Source organism: Azolla caroliniana, unplaced genomic scaffold, assembly GCF_043228905.1.
Source record: "Azolla caroliniana isolate FFs.n. ecotype wild unplaced genomic scaffold, voAzoCaro1.0.p SCAF_3, whole genome shotgun sequence".
Lineage (NCBI taxonomy): Eukaryota > Viridiplantae > Streptophyta > Polypodiopsida > Salviniales > Salviniaceae > Azolla > Azolla caroliniana.
The window spans coordinates 6,096,165-6,118,389 of NW_028230438.1; the positions used below are offsets into that span (position 1 = coordinate 6,096,165).

The 22,225-nt window shown below is 35.7% G+C and overlaps 1 protein-coding gene across 3 annotated transcripts; it reads right to left on the minus strand.

Moving 5' to 3' along the window:
• Positions 1-3,296: 3,296 nt before the first annotated feature.
• LOC147866029 (UDP-Glycosyltransferase superfamily protein) lies at positions 3,297-21,338 on the minus strand. Of its 3 annotated transcripts, XM_087316390.1 has the most exons (20): positions 21,146-21,338; positions 20,272-20,316; positions 19,749-19,791; positions 19,614-19,674; positions 18,908-19,096; positions 17,600-17,846; positions 15,527-15,661; positions 15,346-15,450; positions 15,160-15,258; positions 13,680-13,809; positions 8,897-8,947; positions 8,700-8,810; positions 8,519-8,622; positions 8,252-8,420; positions 7,586-7,672; positions 7,386-7,445; positions 4,229-4,333; positions 4,078-4,133; positions 3,850-3,964; positions 3,297-3,772 (listed from the first exon to the last, which is right to left on the minus strand). In XM_087316390.1, the coding sequence occupies exons 1-20, from the start codon at positions 21,301-21,303 to the stop codon at positions 3,653-3,655; spliced, it is 2,190 nt and encodes a 729-aa protein (XP_087172516.1). In that variant the 5' UTR covers positions 21,304-21,338; the 3' UTR covers positions 3,297-3,652. The 3 variants fall into 3 exon arrangements, with proteins under 3 accessions (XP_087172516.1, XP_087172517.1, XP_087172518.1); XM_087316391.1 differs by lacking the exon at positions 20,272-20,316; XM_087316392.1 differs by lacking the exons at positions 3,297-3,772; positions 3,850-3,964; positions 4,078-4,133; positions 4,229-4,333 and having other exon boundaries at positions 7,386-7,490.
• Positions 21,339-22,225: the final 887 nt, after the last annotated feature.

The window sequence follows — 22,225 nt, forward strand, 5'->3', positions numbered from 1 at the left end:
ACATAGCTTGATTTGTATATGCGATTCATCTAACTAGTGGGAAGCAGTTTTTTCTCGAAAAACGTCAAAGCACAACTCAACTAATTAAATCAATGACAATTTTGATGTGTATAAATGTCAAAGAACTCTAGTTATGTATACAAATTATAAAATGGTTTATGTTAATTTTCCATATTTTAATCGGTGAAGTAAACTTCTACAATATAGTATGGGTTTTCATGAACCCCTTTGCTGGAGAAATGTCCCCCTGCAATAACTAGAGGGTGGAATATGTTGGTTTCTTAAAGATGAAAATAGATTTACAAATAAAACCTAGAACAACTCAGGTTTAAAAATAGAATTACAACTAGAAACCAAAGAAAGGAGAGAAGGGTTGCTCACTTATATTGACACTGAAGGTGGGAATATGTTCATCTAAATAACAATGAGAATTGATTTGGTTGTGATAGACCACATTTGGGTTAGAACTAGAATGGGCCATTGCATAGTCGTGAAAAGGAGAGTCTGAAGATGAGGGATGAATTATAATAGAATCACAAATCTTCTTTGAGTTTACCGTACTCATATTTTTATGATGATGTTGTTTTTGTTCATTATGATGTTGACACGTGTGAATGTGTTGATGATGCAGTGTTGATCCCTTCCCTGTCAATTGTTGCACCACTAGTCGGAACTCATAGGCTTCTACTTTCACCACGATGGGAGGTTGCATGTGTTGAAATGTAACCTTTGGCCCTCTTGCATTTGCCATTGCTTCTTCTTGTGTTTCTTCTGTTGCTTGTCTTGCCAAAAAACCCTATAGACTACTACAATGTTCAAGCTATATACTATCTTTTATAGGCTTATAACAAACATAAAACCACAAAAAGGATATCGGGGAACGAAATCAATTTATGAATCATTCCGCTATTTATTCTCAATGTTATCACCAAACTTGACTTTTTCCTTGCTTTAGCCTTCAGTCATCCCTTAGCTCATTGTTTTATTTTCCAAGGTATACACCAACTTTCCATTACATAGTTCACATTCCATCCCATATTGGGCATGTCGATGTCACTTTTTGCATCTTGATGACGATTTGATTTTAAATTGATTTCTTATGGGGAAATGAACAATGTCAAAGTGCACAAATAACGATAGACAAAGAGAGTTTTCAATTTATAATGATATCTTTTGACAATGTGGTCACCGTCAAATGTGAATGTTGTTGAGAGATGAATTTGTTGTCAATAGCTGAAAGTGCAAAGTAATCACATGTTCAACAATTATGGAACTTCTACTTTGACAAGAAAACTAAATTGTTAAAAAAAGTCAAATTTCAATATGGCAATGAAGCTTCCACTTAGTCACACAAAACTACACCATGAAAGCATTGATTTAAAATATTGTAGTGGACACCAGAAACAATGAAGGTTTCACCTTAGAACTCTATTTTTTTTGGATTAACCTTTTGAGTTGGACCCATTTTCTCACAAATATTTTCAACATTTTGTGACGATTCCTTTCTTTCTATAGGTTGCTCGCTTTGAAAGCTCATTTGAATATCCTAAAGTTCATTTCCAAGATGTGAGACCCTAAAAAATTAAGCATGCACTTCCAAACTAATTCCAGTGCTCCACAAGAGTTGTCTCACTAATTCTAATGCAAGTCTCACTTATCTTTATCTTCTATTAAGTAATGATATCTTCTAAACTCACCGACTCCAGTGGCTTTACCAAAGATTTGTGGTTTGAGAAGGTCTTGAAGAACTTCTCACCCTATCCCATGGTTGCCTTTCACAACTTTGACCTAGGGGGGTTAGTAAATCCCATAAGAATTTGGACAAGTCAATATGAAACCTCAAACCTTACCCCTCGCTTTGTTCTCCTAGTATTAGCCTAGGCTTATACATATATCCCCCGATCTTTATGTGCATAAACATTGTGAGAAATCTCGAATATTGCCCCTAACCTCAAGTATTTTTGTGTGGAAAAAACTTGAATATTCCCTGCCACCTTTTTGAGTGGAGATGTCATGGAAGATTCCACCCATTTTATAGTTATGTTGATTGCCTCCAAATTGGTCTCAAGCCTCATGATGTCTTCTCATCAATCCTTTGGAGGGTCTAAATGTGTGTAGTGGAGATTTTGTTTGTGTGCCCTAAATCCCATCCCCATCGTCCAATTGTCTTCCCCAACCTTCTTGAGGAGCTTTTTCCCATAGACATGACCTTTCTTCTCTACTCCTTTCTAATTTCCCCTTCTCTTTGTTGTTATCCTTCTTCTTCTTCTTATTTTGATGCCATTAACTTCATGAGTTATCACATCCCGATAACAACTCTATTTCTTAGTTTCAGACCATATACCTTTGTTTTGTCCATTTGCCTAACTAAAGAATCTCTACATGCATAGAAAACTCTAAGGAAATATAGTGAAATGATGTATTACATGTTCAAATTCCAAATGTTTACACTAAGCTTTCATTTTCTCTTTATAATGCTAAGGTGTATCCCCACTATTTTATCTGAATTTTTGTCATAGTGCCTTTTCCTCCAACGGAAACAAACCTTGAGCAAGACTAGGCAAGGGAAGCAGGAATAGTGTACAAGGAAATGAAATACAATGAATCTGATGCAAATACACCATAAAGTATACTCAACTATCTTGTATCCATCTTTTTGCGAAACCATAAACATACATTAACAAAGGTAAAACAGCTCAAAATGCATCCATTAATATTTTCTAAGAGATATTAAAGGGCTCCACCTCCACAACAAACTCCCAACAGTTTCACGCACAAATGTCTTCCTCTTCAATTTCATGCACACAAAGGATTCCTTCGTGGGATGGCACTTTTGACCATTTCCAGAATATCAAGTTGAAAACACAAAACCATCTCCTTTTATAAAGGTTTCAAGAACCGGAACAATCATCAAAAGAACATTAAAAACATCTTTTACAAAAACATTTGACAATGTTCAAATTTCAATAAAATCTTGGGGAATCCTTTGACAAACCCGTTGATGAGCATATCGGTGAAGCAAAGTACACTTTTCCCAACTATAGCAGCATGCCATATTTAATCATATATTCTATTCCATATTTAAACACTTCAAATAATATCCATGAGATGACAACTAGTGAATCAATATACTCTAAAACAGTACACGGTAGCAACAATCAGATATTCTATTTCGTATTATAAGATCTCTAATAAAATCCTTAAGGGGAGTAGATAGTCATAATGCCTAGCATCATTCCAGTACCCATGAAAGCAAAAATCTACATTTCAAAACATTAACAATGTAAACCATCAGATAACAAATTTGATATTAACAATTTACCTTCTGCTTCTTCTCATATATACATCATTTGTCAATTAATTGCAAGAACAGACTATTTATTTAAATACAAACTCCATCTGTTTGTTCAATCATGGCAGGAATATGTCAGGCTAGTATAATTATATACACATCCTTCTGCTGTTTCTCAAGGAGTGTCTGTATGAACTCATCACTTTTTGTTTTCAGTCCTCGACTTCTAGAACATCACCTGATTGCATAATTATTACTGCTGCTATAATCAAACCCTAATATCAAAATTTTCTGACAGAGTTAACCTTATAAATAAAATTTATTGGGAATTGAATCGTTTACACTTGCACTCTAAACATCTTATAATTGTTTAATTGATTCGTATGCAGCCATGTACTCATCTGCACATTGCCCATCCCATGAGAAGTCTTTCGACATTCCATTTCTCATGATTTCATCCCACCTTTGAGGATTGTTGGCCTAAAAGAAAAGAACAAACCATCAACCATTTTTGTGACATAACCATCTCGGAATCAGGTTCAAGATATAACTCTTACTTTACAGTCAATGGCACGTCTCAAAGCTAGTGACAATTCATATGGCGTTGACTTAAAAATGAAGGCGTTTGCTTCCCTTGAATGGGATATGCTATCAACATCAATTATGCCGTCACTGAAGCAGTAAAAAAGTTTATGACTCATTGCTTCAAATTAACACGCAAAATAACTTCTCTTGAAATTGAAATAATAAGAAATTAAAAAATGAAGTTTGACCAAACCACTTGCTTTTGATCAGTCTCCTTAATGGTGACTGGAACTGCTCCATATTGCATTGCAACAAACTGATGCAGAGAACAAATCAGGTTATAGAGCACGTTAGTGATAGACAAACATTCAAATAAAGCATAACTGCTTGGAGATCCTCATGGTTTCTTACTGGTGTTTCTTCGTCGAGGGTCACAGTTACAAGGATGTCTGATGCTGCCAGAACTAGATGAGCTAGCGATTTCTCATATTTACAGAATGCTTTGACACCTTTCTCCTGGACAGACGACGATTAACTTCAGTAATGATAACACAAATTTCCAGCAAAAATGTCCACAACAAATAGCCAACAGCCATTACAAACGTGACAACAATTCAGCTGTCAATGATATCCCAAATCTTTGATCCGCGATTGCTAGTTTCTGAAACTGCATACAGAATGTAGGCTAGGGTTGAGACATCCTTACATAGTTCATAGCTTGTGGAAGGAATTTCCACATTCCGCACAGGTTACTCCAGAACAGACATACAAAAGGGTACCATATAGAAGGGGTGTTTGAAAGGAGGCCAAGAGGTTCGTTTTGGTATCACCTGTGTCTAAAGGTGAACTTGGAGGAGTGACGATAGAAAATGGCTGAGATTCAAAGAAAATACACAGAAGGACATGGATAAGATCAACGTTAGGATTTGGTGTGCAACCTACTGTGTTAAGGGATGTGTATTTTAAAACATGTCAACCTTATTGGAAAGGAAACTTTCTAGCTTTGCAATCTATTAATATTCTAAAAATATTATCCAAAAGCATACACATGATATTATAGCTTGCTATAATAAAAACAAGTGTACTATTTACTTAAGAACCCACGTAACGTCATACAAAGGTGATGCAATCCATCACAGAAAAAAATATTAATTACATAAACCCAAACGATATTGTAGAAGGGCAATTTGTCTACACATATGAGCAATGTTACATTGCTGTCAACGATCAATTCTTCTATTCTTCATACCTGTCCAAACTTCACAATCACTCCATATAAACTATTCAAAATTGGTCTCATTTCTTATCTTTAAACAATTTCTCATTTTCATAATAAAATATTGTCTTTCACCTTTATATTATTCTTGAATAACCAATGCACATAAATCCTTTCCAAAATGATTGCATGACACTTTAACCACTCTCTTATGTAGGCATGTAATTTAGACAAGGGAACTTCGCCACAAATGACCACATAATCCAGTAATCAGATTTTGCATATCTATTTTTCTATCCCAGTCATATGATTCTTTCAGAATATTCTTAGATCTCATGCAACATTTTTGAAGGAGTGTTACGGGCTAAAACAAACTCCTTGACAACGGGGTATCTTTTGGCCTTTGCTCAATGTGATAGGCTGAAAAGGTACACTTATGTTTTTGTATCATTTATATCAATCCTTCCAAAATCGTTTCCAACATACCTTTCTTGGGATACCTAAAGCATTCACTCTGCGTACCCCATCTTAGTGTCATACTAAAGATATTTTCCGCAAGCCCTAAATCTTTCATTGCAAAGGCTGAATATAGCTAGTCTTTCCGTGCATTAAGAGTAGTCCTTTTACCAGCAATAAGCATAACATATACATATAGCATCAATATGATTGAACTGACACCCACATCCTTTTTTGTGCAAAGAGCATGATCGGCATTGCTACTTTTAAACCCATGTGATAAAATAAAAGCATCAAACTTTTTGTACCAGTGACTGTCTAGGAGTTTCTTTGGGCCCATAGAGACTCTATTGAGTTTGCACACTAAACATTCCTTACCAGGAATTGCAAACCTATCTAGCTGTTCCATACATCGTTTTCTTCAATGTCACCATGCAACCAATGGTCCTCTATCTATTGTCAAAAGCTTTCATGCCTGAATGTAGATAATTGCTTATTGACACTGCTTGACTAATCCAACTACACAGACACTACTTTTCTCATCAAATGTGCTTGATTTTATAGGCATAGTTTGAGATTGCACTTTTCCTGACACAAATCTACAGGGATACAAAGTGTGTATAACTGCTGATTGAGCTGAGTGTGCAGTACAGTGTCGAACGCTTTTCAGAAATCCTCAAGTCAGCAGCAAACCCTCTTTTTATGGGCTTTTTCTTCCTCAATCGGGGCTCAGAGGGTCAATATGTGATCCAAAGTTGTGAGCCCCTTATAAAGTCTGTCCAGCTGAATGGCATCACTGGGTCTCCGCTCTTAAAATTGGCACAATGGTATGTTCTGTCCAGAAACCTTCACACATAGCTCTAGTAAAGATGTATGCTAGAAATGGACGCAACTTGTCATGGACATATATAAAATACTCACCTATCAATCCATCATGATCCTGGGAATCTGTCCTTACAGAGCCATTGCAAATACATATAGTCATGTGTAAGGTCTCATACACCATACACCAGCATGCAGCTGTCTTCTCTATAATAATGACCAATTTTCTTTTCCATATCTATAAAATGGATGATCAAGGCTTCAGGCCTAGACTGATCTCTTCCCACCCTCCATGCTGAAGCAAATGGAATATCTAATGTCCCAACCTATGTTCCAAGATTCCTCACGTCTTCTTCTGGGTTTCCTTTTTCAGCCCAGCCAACAACTCACACAAATAATGCACAATATTTTCTTTTGGCTGCTTCTTCTAATGCCGCATTTCATCATTTCCATCTCTAAAAGTGCATCAGCAACTAGCAGATTGAGAAGCATATATGGTAAAAAAAAGTAGGGTACCATGTGACGAGAGTATTTAGAGAATGAATAAATAAATAAAACTCAATGCAAACTTGAAAGAAACCTTAAGAGGTCAAATTGACTATAAAGAAACAGATTTGAACCATCATGCAGATCCAAAAATTTGCAGAATTCTAGAATGGCTTGGCGAACAGGTTATTGATAATATGAAGAAAAAATGGGAAAGCTCGTTCAGGTTCAAGAACTACAGCTAGATCTTGCTGAAGCATAATGTATGTAAATAGGCAGCAACTATGTTGCATACCATTTCTCATCAGCAAGCTACTTCTAGTACAGATGGTAATTATATTGTAGAAAATTCCTTTTCATTAAGATAGTATTTATTACTACTTGAAAGTACCCATGAAATAGAGAACCTCCAATCAAGAGGATTCAGTATACTCATAATTCACCACATCTTCCAGTTTAACCAAACTCTTTCTTCATTTGTGCTCATATTGTGCATTCTTTGATATGCATTATACTCTCCTTCATCAATGGTTGTCAGAATGTTTTTCATAAATACGTAATACATTAATGAGGTTGAACATATTATACCTGTAGCATTTCCAGAGCCCTTTGCACACTTTGAACCTTACTTTCTCCTATGAAGACAAACTGCATAAATCAGTCATTTACAGTCTGTGAAAAATTCCAATCCTCCTGTACGAAATTGAACACCATAATACACAATAAAAAAATACGACAAAATTTGAGGAAAAAGAATTGTTGAAAGATTTCTCTATGAAGGTGTTTACATGAGATCCCTTAGTCGCTGCACATTCTGAGGCTGCCTTGATGAATTCAAGCTCTGACTCTGAGATAACAGGTGCTACGCAACCAATCTATTGCATATAATTCATTTCTAGTCAAAATCCTGAACAATAGCATTCCTTACATACAAGGATGCTGAAATAACTGTATGATGTGCTTCTTTTGAAAGAAAAAGATATCTGATAATATCATTCAAAATCTGATACAAGGACCTGATTTAAGGATACATGTAAGATTCTCTAGTCAGATATATTGTACTTTTCGGCACACTTTTTACACACATCTGATGAAGGATATTATCAGACTGCTTATATGGATATGTATCCATCCCATGTGTTCCACAGTGTATAGGACAGCTGCAAACTTCTTCCCATTAGTTAGAGATTGAGGTAGGCAGATATGCACAAATACCTCAAGAAAAAAGAATTTGCCAATTGTGTCATTAGGGAGTGGAATTTGAAGAACATTATGTAATGCTGTTTTTTATGAAATAAGAGGGAGATACCATTGCCTCTTTAAGCAAGGTAATGGAATATGAGGACAAACTGTACCTAGGACTTTTCTTACCAGAACTCAAGAGACACATGGCGAAGGTATGGTTTGGCCCACCACAAAGAGATCAAATAGCTTCATAAAGACAGATAGCTCACCAGGGGTATGGAGATACTAGAAGCAACCAAACCAAGTTTTTGCTTCAAATAAGATTTGCATGCCAGCTTGCCTGATAAATTTTCATAAGAATAGCATGATGGTAGGTATTGGTCAGCAGAAGGGTTCCAAAACTCATCGATCCCATTACGGATATGCACAACTTTTTTTCTGGATGTCAATCAAATTTTTAAATATCAATCCCATCACATGTATGAATTTTAATGTTATGAATCCACTGTAAGCTTGGCAAGCACTTAGAAGCTTACTTGTGTATTAACAAAGTAGAATCCAGACTTTCACCATGGTTCCCTGATTTTATATTTTGTGTTACAAATGGAATTGTCACTTTGTTTGCATAGACAACCCCTCCCTGCAGATATTGCATATTAAATAAACATTAACAGAAACGTCTTGAACTCACATATCCTCCTTAATCAGATTTCTTGCCTTCAAGATGTTCACAAGACTTCTGTCCATATTATCTTGGAAGCGATCAGGCATATGTAGGCTCCGGGGATCCAGACCACAAAGACTTAATTTTTGAGGTTCTTCTAAACACTGGAAATTTAGCATCCACCAACACATAACCTCGAGTTTGACCATAGAAATAAATAAATAAATAAAGCATTTTGAAGATATGATACCTGATTCTTGATATCATTACAGGTCAATAAAATTCTTGTTCCACCCAAACCCTGTTCCAAAACAAACAAAGATTAGTTTGACCAGTATTAAATAGTCTTGAAATACGGACTCTCTTCCAAATTTCATCATGATTAAAAAGAAAAGTTGTAAGGATATTCACCAGAAATAAATAATTAATGTTCAACCCCAAGTTGTCAAGTTATCCCAATATGTATTGCGCCCAAATCAGGAGTATCTATTGTGGAACCCAACCATATGGGTCAACGAGGTGTCAATGTAGGAAACCATAGATGAGTGGGACAGAAGAGGGAACTAGGGTAATAGAATTGATTGGACAGGTCAAATAGTCTATTGGCAAGTCAAGAAGTATGTACTTAGTCTTGAAGTATGTGCCATTGACTTTAAGCTAAGAACTATCTGGCACTAGCTTCTATCTAAGGAGCTGGGTCATATTAAATGACAAGTGAGTTACAGAAAAGGAATATCCCCACTCGTATCAACTGACTGCCACATTTAATCTGGCACTGAGATCAAATAGAGAATATAAATATCCACTCTCTTTCTCTTACACAGTGGCTGTGACCATTATCTGTCCCCACTAATTTTGTAGTCGACTAGTCCTGATCCCATCTAAGCTCTAAGGTGTGAGTACATGGGTGGACTACCATTCTGAGCTACACTCATATGTAATAGAAAGTTTGTTTTCAGATATACATCTCTTTGAGTGTAACTCTATATTTCTAACTAGTCCATTATCAATATTTCTAACAATTAAGATACATATAAATATAATAATAATATATATAATTAAGATGCATATAAATATAATATAATAATAATAAGACATGATATTATTTCTAGGGAAATTTCTATGCAAGTGGAAAATTCTACCTACACAACATGCAAGGAACCAAACACACAAATTTTACTTTGTTTTGCAGATCAATAAATGCAATCATATTGGTTCGTGCACGCACAAGTGGCCTACGAGATGGATACAATTTACAGTGTGGAATAGATCGCCATATCGCATAGACCTGGCTGAGTTTGTTTTACATAGCAAGCTTCATACAGAATTCCATCATAAGATTATCAAAAAAAGTTGCTAAAGACTGAAACACAATTAATTGCAGTTTCAACTGAAACACAGAAACATGATGCACATCCCAAATGCGAAGATCTCACAACGCCAAAAATAAGCATTTAGATCTGATGTAAAACATTGTTTCCAACATAAGAGACTATGAGCTTTAATCATAATTCTACAAGAGTGAGTAAAACATTTTCTGAGTTGCCCATTTTACAAGCCCAATTTATGGGTCTGAAATATTACTTTCTGCAATTCAAACCATTTCAGTTGAGAAGTTAAATAACAAACTTGTAAAACGTACTACACAGCAATCATCAATATTGACAATTGTAAAGACTGTTAACTATCTACCGGATATCTCACTTCTAATGCTACAGTCTGGGGATACACTAAAGACTCCTTGTAAAAGTAGGGCAATAGAGAGAGAAGCCAAATTTGTAATGAGGTATGACGGTAATGTCTATAACCTTAATACACTCCCAAGAGTGAACAGTACATAGATTAATATTGTTAAATAAGACAGAACTACATAGGTGAAAATAAAATCTTTTGCAGGAGCTCTTCCTCATATTCCCTAGATCTAAAGCTTAAAACTCTCTCTTCTTATAGGCCATTTTGGCCTCTTAAAAGATGTTAATATATCTTTCTTTCTTTCTTTCTTTCTGCTTAATTATATTGTTATAAGCCTAATCATTGTAATCACTTTAAGCTTGTAATTATCTTAAGCGTGGACTAATGGAGCTAAGGCATGTTGATGATTTCTCACCTTGTTGCTCTTCTATCGAGTACTCAGATTGTGGCTAAATTTCACATGGGTTAGGCATTTAATTAATCTTGTGTAATTGATGAACTCATCGGGTAAGATTGATGTTTGCTTTATACTCTACCTATATGTCAATACTTAGTTGTTTGTTTGTCCTTACTTCATGCATTGAAGTCTCCTAATAGTACTATATCCCCTATAGTGACAAATCTTATAATATCCTCATATAATGGTTGATATGGTGATTCGCAAAGAGGTGCAAACCTACAGCAGATAGGTGAAAAGAAACAAATTGCAATGTATAGATCCCTAAGATTCCCTCTTTTGATTCGTATCCACTAGGAATCAGCAACAGTTCGGTTTCGGCTTAACTGGTTTGGAGGAGATCAAACTTGAATTGAACCGGTTACTGATTTTTGGGTTTAATTTTGGCTTTTTTTTCCTCTCTCTCTTTCTTAAAAGACGTTATATTCTTATCTCTCTCTCTCTATCAGTTGAAAAGTGTATAAACGGCTTAACTGGTTTCTGCCAGTTAAGCAAAGCTCAAGCCTGGAACAAATCGCCAAACCGTTTAAAAACAGTCTAACGGATCAGTTCAGGCTTGAGCCAAACTATTGCCGACTCCTAGTATCCACGTATAATGTGAATCTACATCCTTATGCACAACATACACTCTATCAAGGAGCTCTTGTTTGTATGACACAGCCACTCCTCTAGAGACTCTAGTGTTTCCTGGTATCTGTGGTTGGAGATGACAAACCAACTCCCATCTATATCCTTGTACATCAGGGAGTTACAGGCAACGCATTATTGGTTCTTTGTATCCATAGATGAAGGTAACTTCAAAACACCCAGCATCTGTCCTAAACCATTGCAATTCCATAGTCATGCGTAAGGTATCATTGGCCATATCCCATCATGCAGCTGTCTTCTCTATAATAATGACCTTACAATCTGTATATACAGCCCATTTTCCCTCCTTTCTTGCTACAAGCACTAATGGATTTTTATTCAAAACTTTTTTTTCTGAGCTTCTCCTTGTTTTACAACATTCTTCATCATACCAACTATTTTGTGTGGCTCAACCCCGTATTGGTGCAACTGTTGTATGTGCAGGCATTTGTGGCAGAATAATGCAACGACTTTGACAATCCTTGAGACCAAAAGACCAGAAAGGCCCATGAGTCCTAACAAATATGACAACTGTTTATGTTTATTCATGAATGAAAAAGATATGAAAAATGTCTTTCTACAGTAGCTTCCAAGAATAAATAGCTTAAAACGAAATGATAGATTATGAATACAGTCAGGTTTGGCATATGATAATTGGAACTGAAATGGCTACCACCCTCTGAAAAGATCCAATCCACATTAAAGAGAAATGGCTGTAGTCATCATGACTCTCTGAGTAATTAATTCGCTTTGTCTGGATGTTGCTTGTACACCCTAACAAACGTCCCTAGTAACCATGCAGAAGAAATCTTTCAAAGTTTTCTGCCCAGATAAATCAGTGAGTGTTGATCACTCGATCAAAAGGCATCACGTGTCTCATTTTTTGAAGAAAGAAGAGCAGTGAGCATTTTTTATCACTGTACTACATCACTTTAAGGACAGCTCCAGATACTTCTCTATTATGATATTTACCTCTGCTATCATAATAGACTTCGCAATGACATAATGATCCTCAGATGCAATATCTTGATTGCAAAGCTGGCAGGCCCAGTTCTCTAAAGCAATGTGTACATCAGTCAATGTCTATCCTCAGTTGAAATTATGTCCATTTTTGCTCTATCGCAGTGCAAAGGGCATCAAACATGTGTTTCCATATACTTAGCTTGAATAATGAAACCATCCAAAGATATCTGTATGAAGAGGGATTTATAATAGGTTTATCTTTAAGCCCAATTGTATTTTTGATTGATTCACGTACGTTTTATTTCCATCTTGATGATACTTAGCTAAACATAAAACGGTAGGATTTACCTGAAATCAACCTTCCAAATAACAACGATTGATTTCAACTTACTGTACTAGTTGTGTACATGGGGCAAGAGATACTTGTGGATAGTGATGCCAGGTAAATATTGAGTCCCATGTATACAAGTTACAGCTTCAAAAACCTCCTTTCTCGACTACTGGGCAGGTTTAATATCTAATGCACATTCTGCTGTTTTGCTCACTCTCATGCAGTCAATCATGCTAACTAATCATTATATTCCCAAAGTACCAAATTATCGGGGGAAATTCATCTTCCAAACACAGCCAAGGACTATTTGCAAATCTAGAGTCTGAAAATCCTATTCATAATTTAGATACTGTGGATAAGGATTGGCAAAAATCTCTAAAATAGTCAAAGGGTGATATGCTTGATTGATTACATGTTTTTCCTGTTCTCTGGGTTCTTCTCTTCCTAAATCAACTAAAAGGACTGCTTAACTTTTCTCATTCTCGACCGGTCAGAAATCCAACATTCTTAAGATGTCATGAAATAACCATAACAATTATAAAGAAGGGTGAAAGCATGTGAATGGAAACAGTATTATAGGTAACATGTAGCTAGAATGACAACAACTAAGTAGTTTTTTTTATAGCTAATTTTTATTGGGAAAATCTTAAAGATACATATCATTTATTATGGGGATGGAAATATTACCATTTATGGTCCACATTTTAGTTGTTCTTTATTTGAGATCACATTCTAATAATCCCTAAAATTGCCAAAATATGCAAATTACATGCAGCTTTTTGCATAGCTAATTAGTTATGTCAAGGACACAGCTAATTGTTCCCATTCCCATGCTTTTACCCAGAAAGCAGTTCACAATCTCAAGATTCAGCACATTTACAATCAGTGAGCCTCTCACAAATCCTTACAGCATAAATACAAGAAAACAATCTTCCCAAATGAAAAACAAACCCAATAACTCACTTGTCCAGCAAAAATGTCCCAAAACATTGGCGCTACTATTGCAGTTTGCCAATTATGTAAATGCAATACATCTGGGCGCTTACCCGACTTCAATATATATTCTAAGGCTGCTCTACAGAAGTACGAAAACCTGCAAATCAAGAAAATGATCAGTGTATCTACTACCGAAAGCAAATATATTCAAGTTCTAGCATACAAGAATCTCAATAGTCTGCTCATTCATCATTGCAGTATATTAATGTTTAGCACAGGCAAGAAAAGTTGATTCTTTTCTCCCAAGCTTTTTCTTGCTTTTAGGGGGAAACTGATTTGTCATTCAAACTCCTCCTAAATGTAAAGACATCTACATGTCCTGCACCCTCTTCAATTGGATATTGAAAGAAAGAAAGCTATATTGTTGTCTTTTAAGAGGCCAAAATGGCTTTGTAAGACCAAACAAGAGATTACATCTTACAATAGTTTCTCATCTTTAGAACAACAAACACAAAATAAATGTACCTAGACAGATGGTACTAAAGAATCTCAATGGCTTTCATTGCCTATAACTCGGGAGAAGACGCACAGTAATAGTAAGCAGTTACATCATGACTCAGATATTAATGAAAATGGAGCAGATTTTCAGATTATTCAAAATCTATTATTCTACACTTGGATTTTTTCAACTCAATCATGGCATATTGATATGCTACATGTTAGCATATTACATATTTATTTATGATTCATAATTTGAAATGTACATTGTATCATTACATTGAATGTCATGTTATTATTCATAATATATATGTAGTTATGTTTAACATACTTAAAGATTTTCTTATCTTGCATTTCTAACTAATCCAAAAACTCTAGTACAATCGTTTAGCCATTTTCTGTAATTATTTCCCAACATAGAATCCAATAATTGAATGTTGGCTAATAAGTTTTGCATGTGATTGTCGGTGCTCAGGTATGACGACACATGGTTGTTTATGTCTGCAACAGAGCCCCTATATAGATAGTTCTCCATGTGATATAGCAAAGAACTCATCAATCAATGGAATGAGAACATGGTGCTCAAATCAGGGTTTATAAACTTGCATCCTTTGGTTAGCATTCTTAAGGAAGTCCAGGCATACTGCTTTCATAATTGTATGTTCTTTTCCAAAATAGATGACAAGATGGAATGTTTCTCATAACCCTTGTCCTCCATCCCCATTTCATGTGACCAACAGCCCTCAAGTATAATGACATGTGACAGTTTTTCATGTCCTCTAGGACTCTGAGTTTCCATAATTTCAGCTGAACCTCAGTTTTTCCATTTCCTTGTTTTTTAGTGAAACAGGATTGTTACATATATGATATCAATGTCGGACTAAATGTATAAAATAAAGAAAAGAAAAATAGTATCAATCCTAGAGCTGACAAAAAGGATTTGATTACATTGCATACAGGTAGAAACATCATTTACAATATAACTGGAAAAGGTAGAGAGAGAGGCCACCTCTCAAAGTCATCGCCATAACCATATATATGGTCTCTTTGAAAGAAACCACCAGGATGAAGTGGTTCAATAAATGTTATTCCAACTCCACGAGCCACCCTGCCTTCAGATATGACACACTAAATGTTACAGATCTTATTAATATGCAAAGCAAGACAGATCAATTTTTTGTAAAATGCCACCCACCCAGTTGATATTTTATTCTTATGCCATTGCCCACCATAATATGAATAAAAATCGACCTCTGAATCCCTCAGATTTTGAACTTCATCCAACTTCAAAGTTGAATATCTGCAAAACAATACTATTCATATGCTATAGATGGACCTTGAAATATGTGATAGATAGGCTGAAATCCCAAACTTACTTAGGGAGGATCACATCCACAAGGTTCCCTCTTCTTTGCATAGCACTACTTAGGTTGAGAACAAAATCTCCTAATTTCCCACACTCTGTAATTGGATTCAGCTCAGTGCATATATGTGTTATATGCAATCCATATCTAAATATTCCAAATCACAGAAAACCAGTTAGTTTCTAAAGCATGCAACAGGTACTGTTAGGCAAGGGCTTTGGACAAACTTTAAAATCTAAGTTGACCTTGTTTTAAATCTTTTGGGCAGCAAAAACATATCAGTGACTGGTATCTAATGGCTTTTGGGATCTCCTTAAACAAAGGTACTCAAGGTATATCATCAAAGAAAATTCTGAAAACAGAGATGATCATTGTCAGTATGCATAAATGCAACAATGGTTTGAGTTGCATGGCATAAGCAAAAAATCCTCTGCCCCTGTTCCAACATAGCTTGTCCCCATCTAAACATAACCAAAGCAGAAAAGAAAAGCATAGACTGATCTGAACTAATATTATCAACTTGGATAACAAAAGAACCTGATCAGCCCCACAACATCTCTTGGTAGGAAATGGCCCACTATTAAGGCACACACTTTTTGCACACATCGGAGGATGCATTTATTATCAGGACATACATCTACCCTATGTGCTGGGAAGTGTCATAGGGCAGCTGTGAACCTCTTCACATCAGTTAGAGATTAAGGTAGCAGATATGCACGCATGCCTTTAGAAGAAAGAGTTTTCTAATTGTGTCGTCGAATAGCATCACGCATGCCTTTAGAAGAAAGAGTTTTCTAATTGTGTTATGGAATTGAATCATGCATGCCTTTAGAAGAAAGAGTTTTCTAATGTATGTCATCATGGAGTAGAATCTGAAGAACACTATGTCCATCATTGTGCTGTTTTTATGAAATACAAGGGAGATAACATTTCCTCTTTAAGCAATGTTTTGGCCCACTACGCAAGGTTATGGAATATGAGGACCAACAATGGCTAGGGCTGTTCTTGCTAGCTATCAAGAGATACAGTGAGAAGTTGTTGAAGGACAACAATGTTTGGATTAAAGCCCCTTTAGGTTTCTCTAAAGACAAGACAACACTTAAGATGTAATCTCTTATTTGGTCTTACAGGCCATTTTGGCCTCTTAAAAGACATTAATATATCTTTCTTTCTTTCTTTCTTTCTTTCTTTCTTTCTAAATAAACTAGAAAAACGTTTTTATATTATTTAATATTTTCTAATTGTTGTTAAAGTTGTACAGCCTCGTTTTCTAATTGTAGTTTGAATGGGATCCTTGGATAATATTCCCACTCAGCATTAAATAGGTATTTATGAGGCCATGACTTAGCTATCACATCAGCATTTAAAGCTCTTCTTCTAGGAGCATATTCTCTGTATCTTGAATAGCACCATCGATAGCACTTCCCGCACTCCAGAGATCTCTCTATTTGGATCAACCTATGCTAGAGATCTTTCAAAGAAAAAAATTCAATCTACCAAACAAATAATGAGATTCTTTAGCCACATTTTATTTTTATTTACTTTTTTAGATTTATTTAGGTTTCTTTTTAGAGACAAGACAACATTTTAAGATGTAATATCTAATTTGGTGTTATTGGACATTTTGGCCTCTTAAAGATGTTAATATATCTTTCTTTCTGGGATGACACCAAATAATCAATTGGGCTTGCCCCCTCTTGGGGTTCCTGACCTGTGTGGTGTTGGTTGTGACAGTCAGAACAAACTTTGCAAGCAGAGTAATTAAGTGCCTTTTTTAAAGTTTCTTTATAATTACCGAGATGCTCATTGCTATCAGGTCTTTGAGGAACTTTATCTACATAATAAAAACCTCTAAAACATCTGTTGTCCTTAAGACAACAAAGAGACAATATGTACTTCATAGATCTTCCTAATGTCTACAGAGTACCCTCATTCCATATTCCAACTGATAAATAAGCCTTGTTTCCTGCATATAGGACACCCTTTCTAAGAGAGACTACTGATGACACAAAAGAACATATATCATAAAACAACCTAAGATTCCAATGGAATAAACAATTAAGAAAACAAAATAAAATGAAAAACCTTCTATTTGGGTCTAGTAGAGGAAGAAGTTCCAATGCCAATTCATTATCGTTCTTGCTTCTAAAAGAGGAGAATATATCTGCGGCTTGAGCATCTCGTTTTAGAGCAAGCCCTTTAAGCAAGTTTGCTTGCCCTGTATTAATAGCACCTGTTAAAACCATTGAGTCCAGCCGTACAAGCATATCACTAAAAATAGGAATCAGCTCTATAGTTGTTCCAGAATAGTGTTTCCTCCCGTTGTCATAACCTATTAAACACCATGAAAATCAGTAGTCTGTTAGCCTGTTCACTGAATTCTTAAAGATAAATGTAAGAAATTTAAAAAAAAAAACAGATTAACTGTATCTGTCTGAAGTATTTTAATCCAGGTTTGGCAATATGCAAAACAAAGCATGTTTGCTAGTACTGTATCAGACAAAGTACAAGATCTACTAAATCTCAAGCAACAGGATCTTGTGACAAAGTACAAGATCTACTTATTTTAGTGCACTATCTATTATCACTTCAATAAATCCAAAATAGCTGAATGGGCACTTTATAGGCTGTTCATCCAGATGAGATTTGATCTATGTTCCTATCTCAAACAAATCTCTCATAAATAAACTTGTCATTCAGTTGTAAATGCTAGAGAAAAAGGCAAGAGATGCATTAGGAGTATCAGATTGAAACAACAGCAAGGGCAAAGGTGGGATATTATTTTGGCATCATTCACAACCAATAGGAACTTCATTTGAATTTAGGGGTCTCTCTTATGAATTGCAATATGTGAAGGTATACCACGATGATCAATTATGTTTCATCATGAACAATATCGCTATCTGATTCTAATTGATGTAAAATGAGCTTGTTTATCCAATCATGATATGTGTCCTCAGGAAGATCCACAATAAAATCCACGAGATATTTTCCCATGGCCAGTCAAGAATTGCTGATGGTTATATCAAATGGGATGTGTCCTGCCATTGTTCATCCACTTTTGACATATAAGCATGCACACATAAAAATGTCCACGTCACATCTTAGTGAAGACCAATAAAATAATGGCAAAACTACCTTCAATGTTGCATTAAACCCTCAATATCCAAGTGCGTGAATATCAATAATCCAATAATCATCCTATTCTGCAAAGGTTTAGTAGCACATTTGCCAGCAGGTATTAATACATACAAAAGAAACTGATGTAGTACACTTTGGCCTATCTCACAACACTTAAATAGGGGAAGGGAAGCAATTCAAGAGGCAATCAGCACACACACATTCACGAGTAGGAATGTGCTATATAATCTTAAGAGATAGAAAGATTACTACCATTATTATTTTTACTACCATCTGACTTGGATGCTTCCAAACTTCTCTGCCATACATCACGTTCAGTTGCCACTGCTTCAATTTCAGCTTCTAATAAGTTTGCCCTTGCTAGTAAAGCCTCCTTCTCTCTTTCAACTTTCTGGAGATTATCAATTGCAGCTACACGTTGCTTGTTCAAAAATAACATATCTATAAGATAAAACAAATATTTAGACCAGGAATTTAAGGCCAATTTAGAGCTATAAAAATACATCAATGAGTCTGAATCCAACTCCAAATCAGCTAGTAAAACTACAGCAGAAGTGAATCATATACGAATGCAGCAATCCAATACATAAATGCTTGAGTTGACTTATCAGTTGAAACCATACCAAACGTAATATACATATAAGGAATCTCATCAAATACTATGGAAAGGGACATTATAGCTTAAATGTGGGACCAAATTGCATAGGACATTAATTAGCTGAAATCCCTCTCTTTCAGTATCTCTCATTTCTGTATCTCTTCCAGCAGAACTATGTTTCTTCAGCTCGAGGATTCATGGATTCACATTGCATTGACATAGCAGCACAATTTTCTAACGTTTTCACAAAACTACATAATTTTCTGGGGTATCTGGGTTGTTTTTCAGAATATATATCAATGGAATTAATTGTTCCTACTTCAAATCAAATTCAAAACTGAAGCTGGAATCGAGACTTGCTTTGTTGGATATCATTGAAGAGCTTCATCACATCATTTGAGTTAGTTAAGTCTGCTTTCTCCTGAAAATGTCATGCATTGTCCACTGAGATGTCAAGTTCATTCATCAATTCATTTAGCTAGTCAAGTTCACTACCATTTGACCCAGCTCTAGCGCGTCAGCTGCATTTTCTGCACTCCTGTAAAATATAAATAATTCTTCACATCCTAGCTCAGAAAAAAATCTACGCAATACTCTCTACACATGCCCAGATATCATATACTAGACCAAAGTACCAAACAATTGAAATTAGTAACATGCGCTTTTAAGTTACAGTATGAAAAGTTTAGGATATCAAAGTCTAAATAAGCAAATGAAGATTATGTGGAACTATTCACTCTTTACTATATTTGGAGCATTTCAATAGTCCCATTTATGACGACCATGTTTCTTTCTTTTTACCATAGAATTGTTGATGTTTCTGGTGACTAGGAGCCTACAAAATATCGTAATGATAACCGTACTCCCAAACTATAATGAAATTTCCAGGAAGACAAGCAGTATGTTGTAACCTCTATTTGGTTTGAAAAATGCTATGATGTAGCATATGCAAAGTTATTCATGGTTGTGAAAGAAAGTTATTTCCTTTGAAAGGTCATGATTGAGAACTATGACATACTTCAGATGAATTGATGATCCACCAGCTCCCTCATCTCCACCATTGCTGCAGTAGGACAAATTAAATCTTAATTCTATGATACAAAAGTTAAGGTAAGGTGTATTACATCGAGATTGTGGAAGTACAGTATGAAGGAATCTAAATTTTCATACCCAATGATTAATGGAAAGCTAACAAAGATATTGGCAAAAGGATCAAGACTCTAAAAATAAACCAAAATCATTCCAAAAGGGTTGAGACTCTAAAACTAAACCAAAACCATTTCCAAAAAGATCAAGTTTCTAAATTTTAAACCAAAGCTATTTGTAAAAGGATTGAGACTACAAACCTGAACTGAAAGCATTTCCAAAAGTATCGAGGCTTCTAAAACTATATCAAAGGATTGAACTTTCTCAGATAATATATGTGAAAATCGTAGAACTGGGAAGAGATGCTATCTTAATTTACCTTGACAAGAATCTATAGTAAACCAATACAATTCCGAGAGGATCAAGAATCCACAACTGATTAAGAAAAGAACGAACTGGACTCACAGTATTGTTCAGAAAGTACATTGAGTTACCTTCATTTCTTGAAGGATCAAGAATTTAGAAGGAGACCAAAAAAACGAACTCAGCTCATAGTATCACTCAAAAAATGCATTGCTTCACCTTCGGTTCCAAGAAGATTGAAACACCAAAACTAATCGAGCAAAGAAGGAATTGAACTCTCATTATTACACAGAATAACGAGTTGATTTATCATCGTTCCCGGGAAGATAAAGAATCCAAAACTTATGGAGCTAAACAAAAAAATACAAAAACTCGCAGAATGTAACAGGAAGCGTATGCAAGAAAACCTATAAATGCCGAAACGATGGTGTATACAGATTTACCTTGACGAAGAAGTAGAAGGAGCAGCTGAAAGACATAGGCATGGAGAGCGTCGAAGGGGATGGGAGATCCTCCTGCTATAGAAAGAGACGATGAAGTTAGGGTTAAGTCCGGGGCGGCTCGGAGTCAGGGAAGGAGAGCAGGAAACCATCGTCGCCATCGCCGCCTCTCGCGAAGAAAAGCTACCTCCACAGTCACTACCTCCCTTCCTATCTCTATCATCAGTCAGTAATTAGTTATTTCACATAAATGCCCCCCCTCATGTTTTGGTTATTTCACATCAATGCCCCCCCCTAAAGTTTTAATTATTTCAGAACAAATGCCCTTAGTCTCAAGGCATGCCCTTTTTTGCCCTTTGTATATGTTGCTCTGATCTAGCGCAATGGTGGGTCGTCACGTGGTTCCATTAGTAATAATAATAATAATTTGTATACTTTCACAACAAATGCCCCTATGTCTCAAGGCCTGCCTTTTTTTTTGCCTTGTGTATATGTTGCTCTGATCTAGCACCAATGGTGGGTTGTCTGTCGCTTGGTCCCCTAAGTAATAAAAAACTCGTTGACTCTATGTGAGATCGAGGTCATCCAGGACTTCATGTTGTGTTTGAGAGACCATGATGAGGGCGCGTGTGTTGCTATGGTGCGCGATCATGTGTCATCCTATCATCGTTGTATATACTATGTGAGATCAAGTCATCTTGGATTTCTCTCGTCCATGTTGTCTTTGAGCAAATAACATTGTCGTCACTTCATCCTTGGTTAGTCGTAGAAATATAGATAGATAGATCTCTTCATCTTTGGTTAGTTATATATATATATATGTATATATATATATATATATATATATATAGAGAGAGAGAGAGAGAGAGAGAGATTATATTATATTATATTATTGTCTTTGGAGGTCAAATATGACCTATGAGACCAAAAATATTACATTTCACGTGATACGTGTGAAAGTGAGTAGCGACTCTCGATGTTAAAGACCTTTACCAATGAACGTTGCAATTGAGAGTGCACGTTGTGGTTGTGAGAGAAATTCCTGCAATGATTGGGCTTGGTCAAAGATGTGTGGGAAGCATG

What these genes read in the sequence shown, in the direction of transcription:
- LOC147866029 (XM_087316390.1), bottom strand. Translation starts at nt 21,303, where the DNA reads ATGGCGACGATGGTTTCCTGCTCTCCTTCCCTGACTCCGAGCCGCCCC. An exon ending in CTTCAATGATATCCAACAAA is followed by an intron (nt 19,097 to 19,613) that starts GCAAGTCTCGAT and finishes TTTATCTTATAG; the next exon opens with ATATGTTATTTTTGAACAAG. An exon ending in GGGCTCTGGAAATGCTACAG is followed by an intron (nt 4,334 to 7,385) that starts GTATAATATGTT and finishes TCGTCTGTCCAG; the next exon opens with GAGAAAGGTGTCAAAGCATT.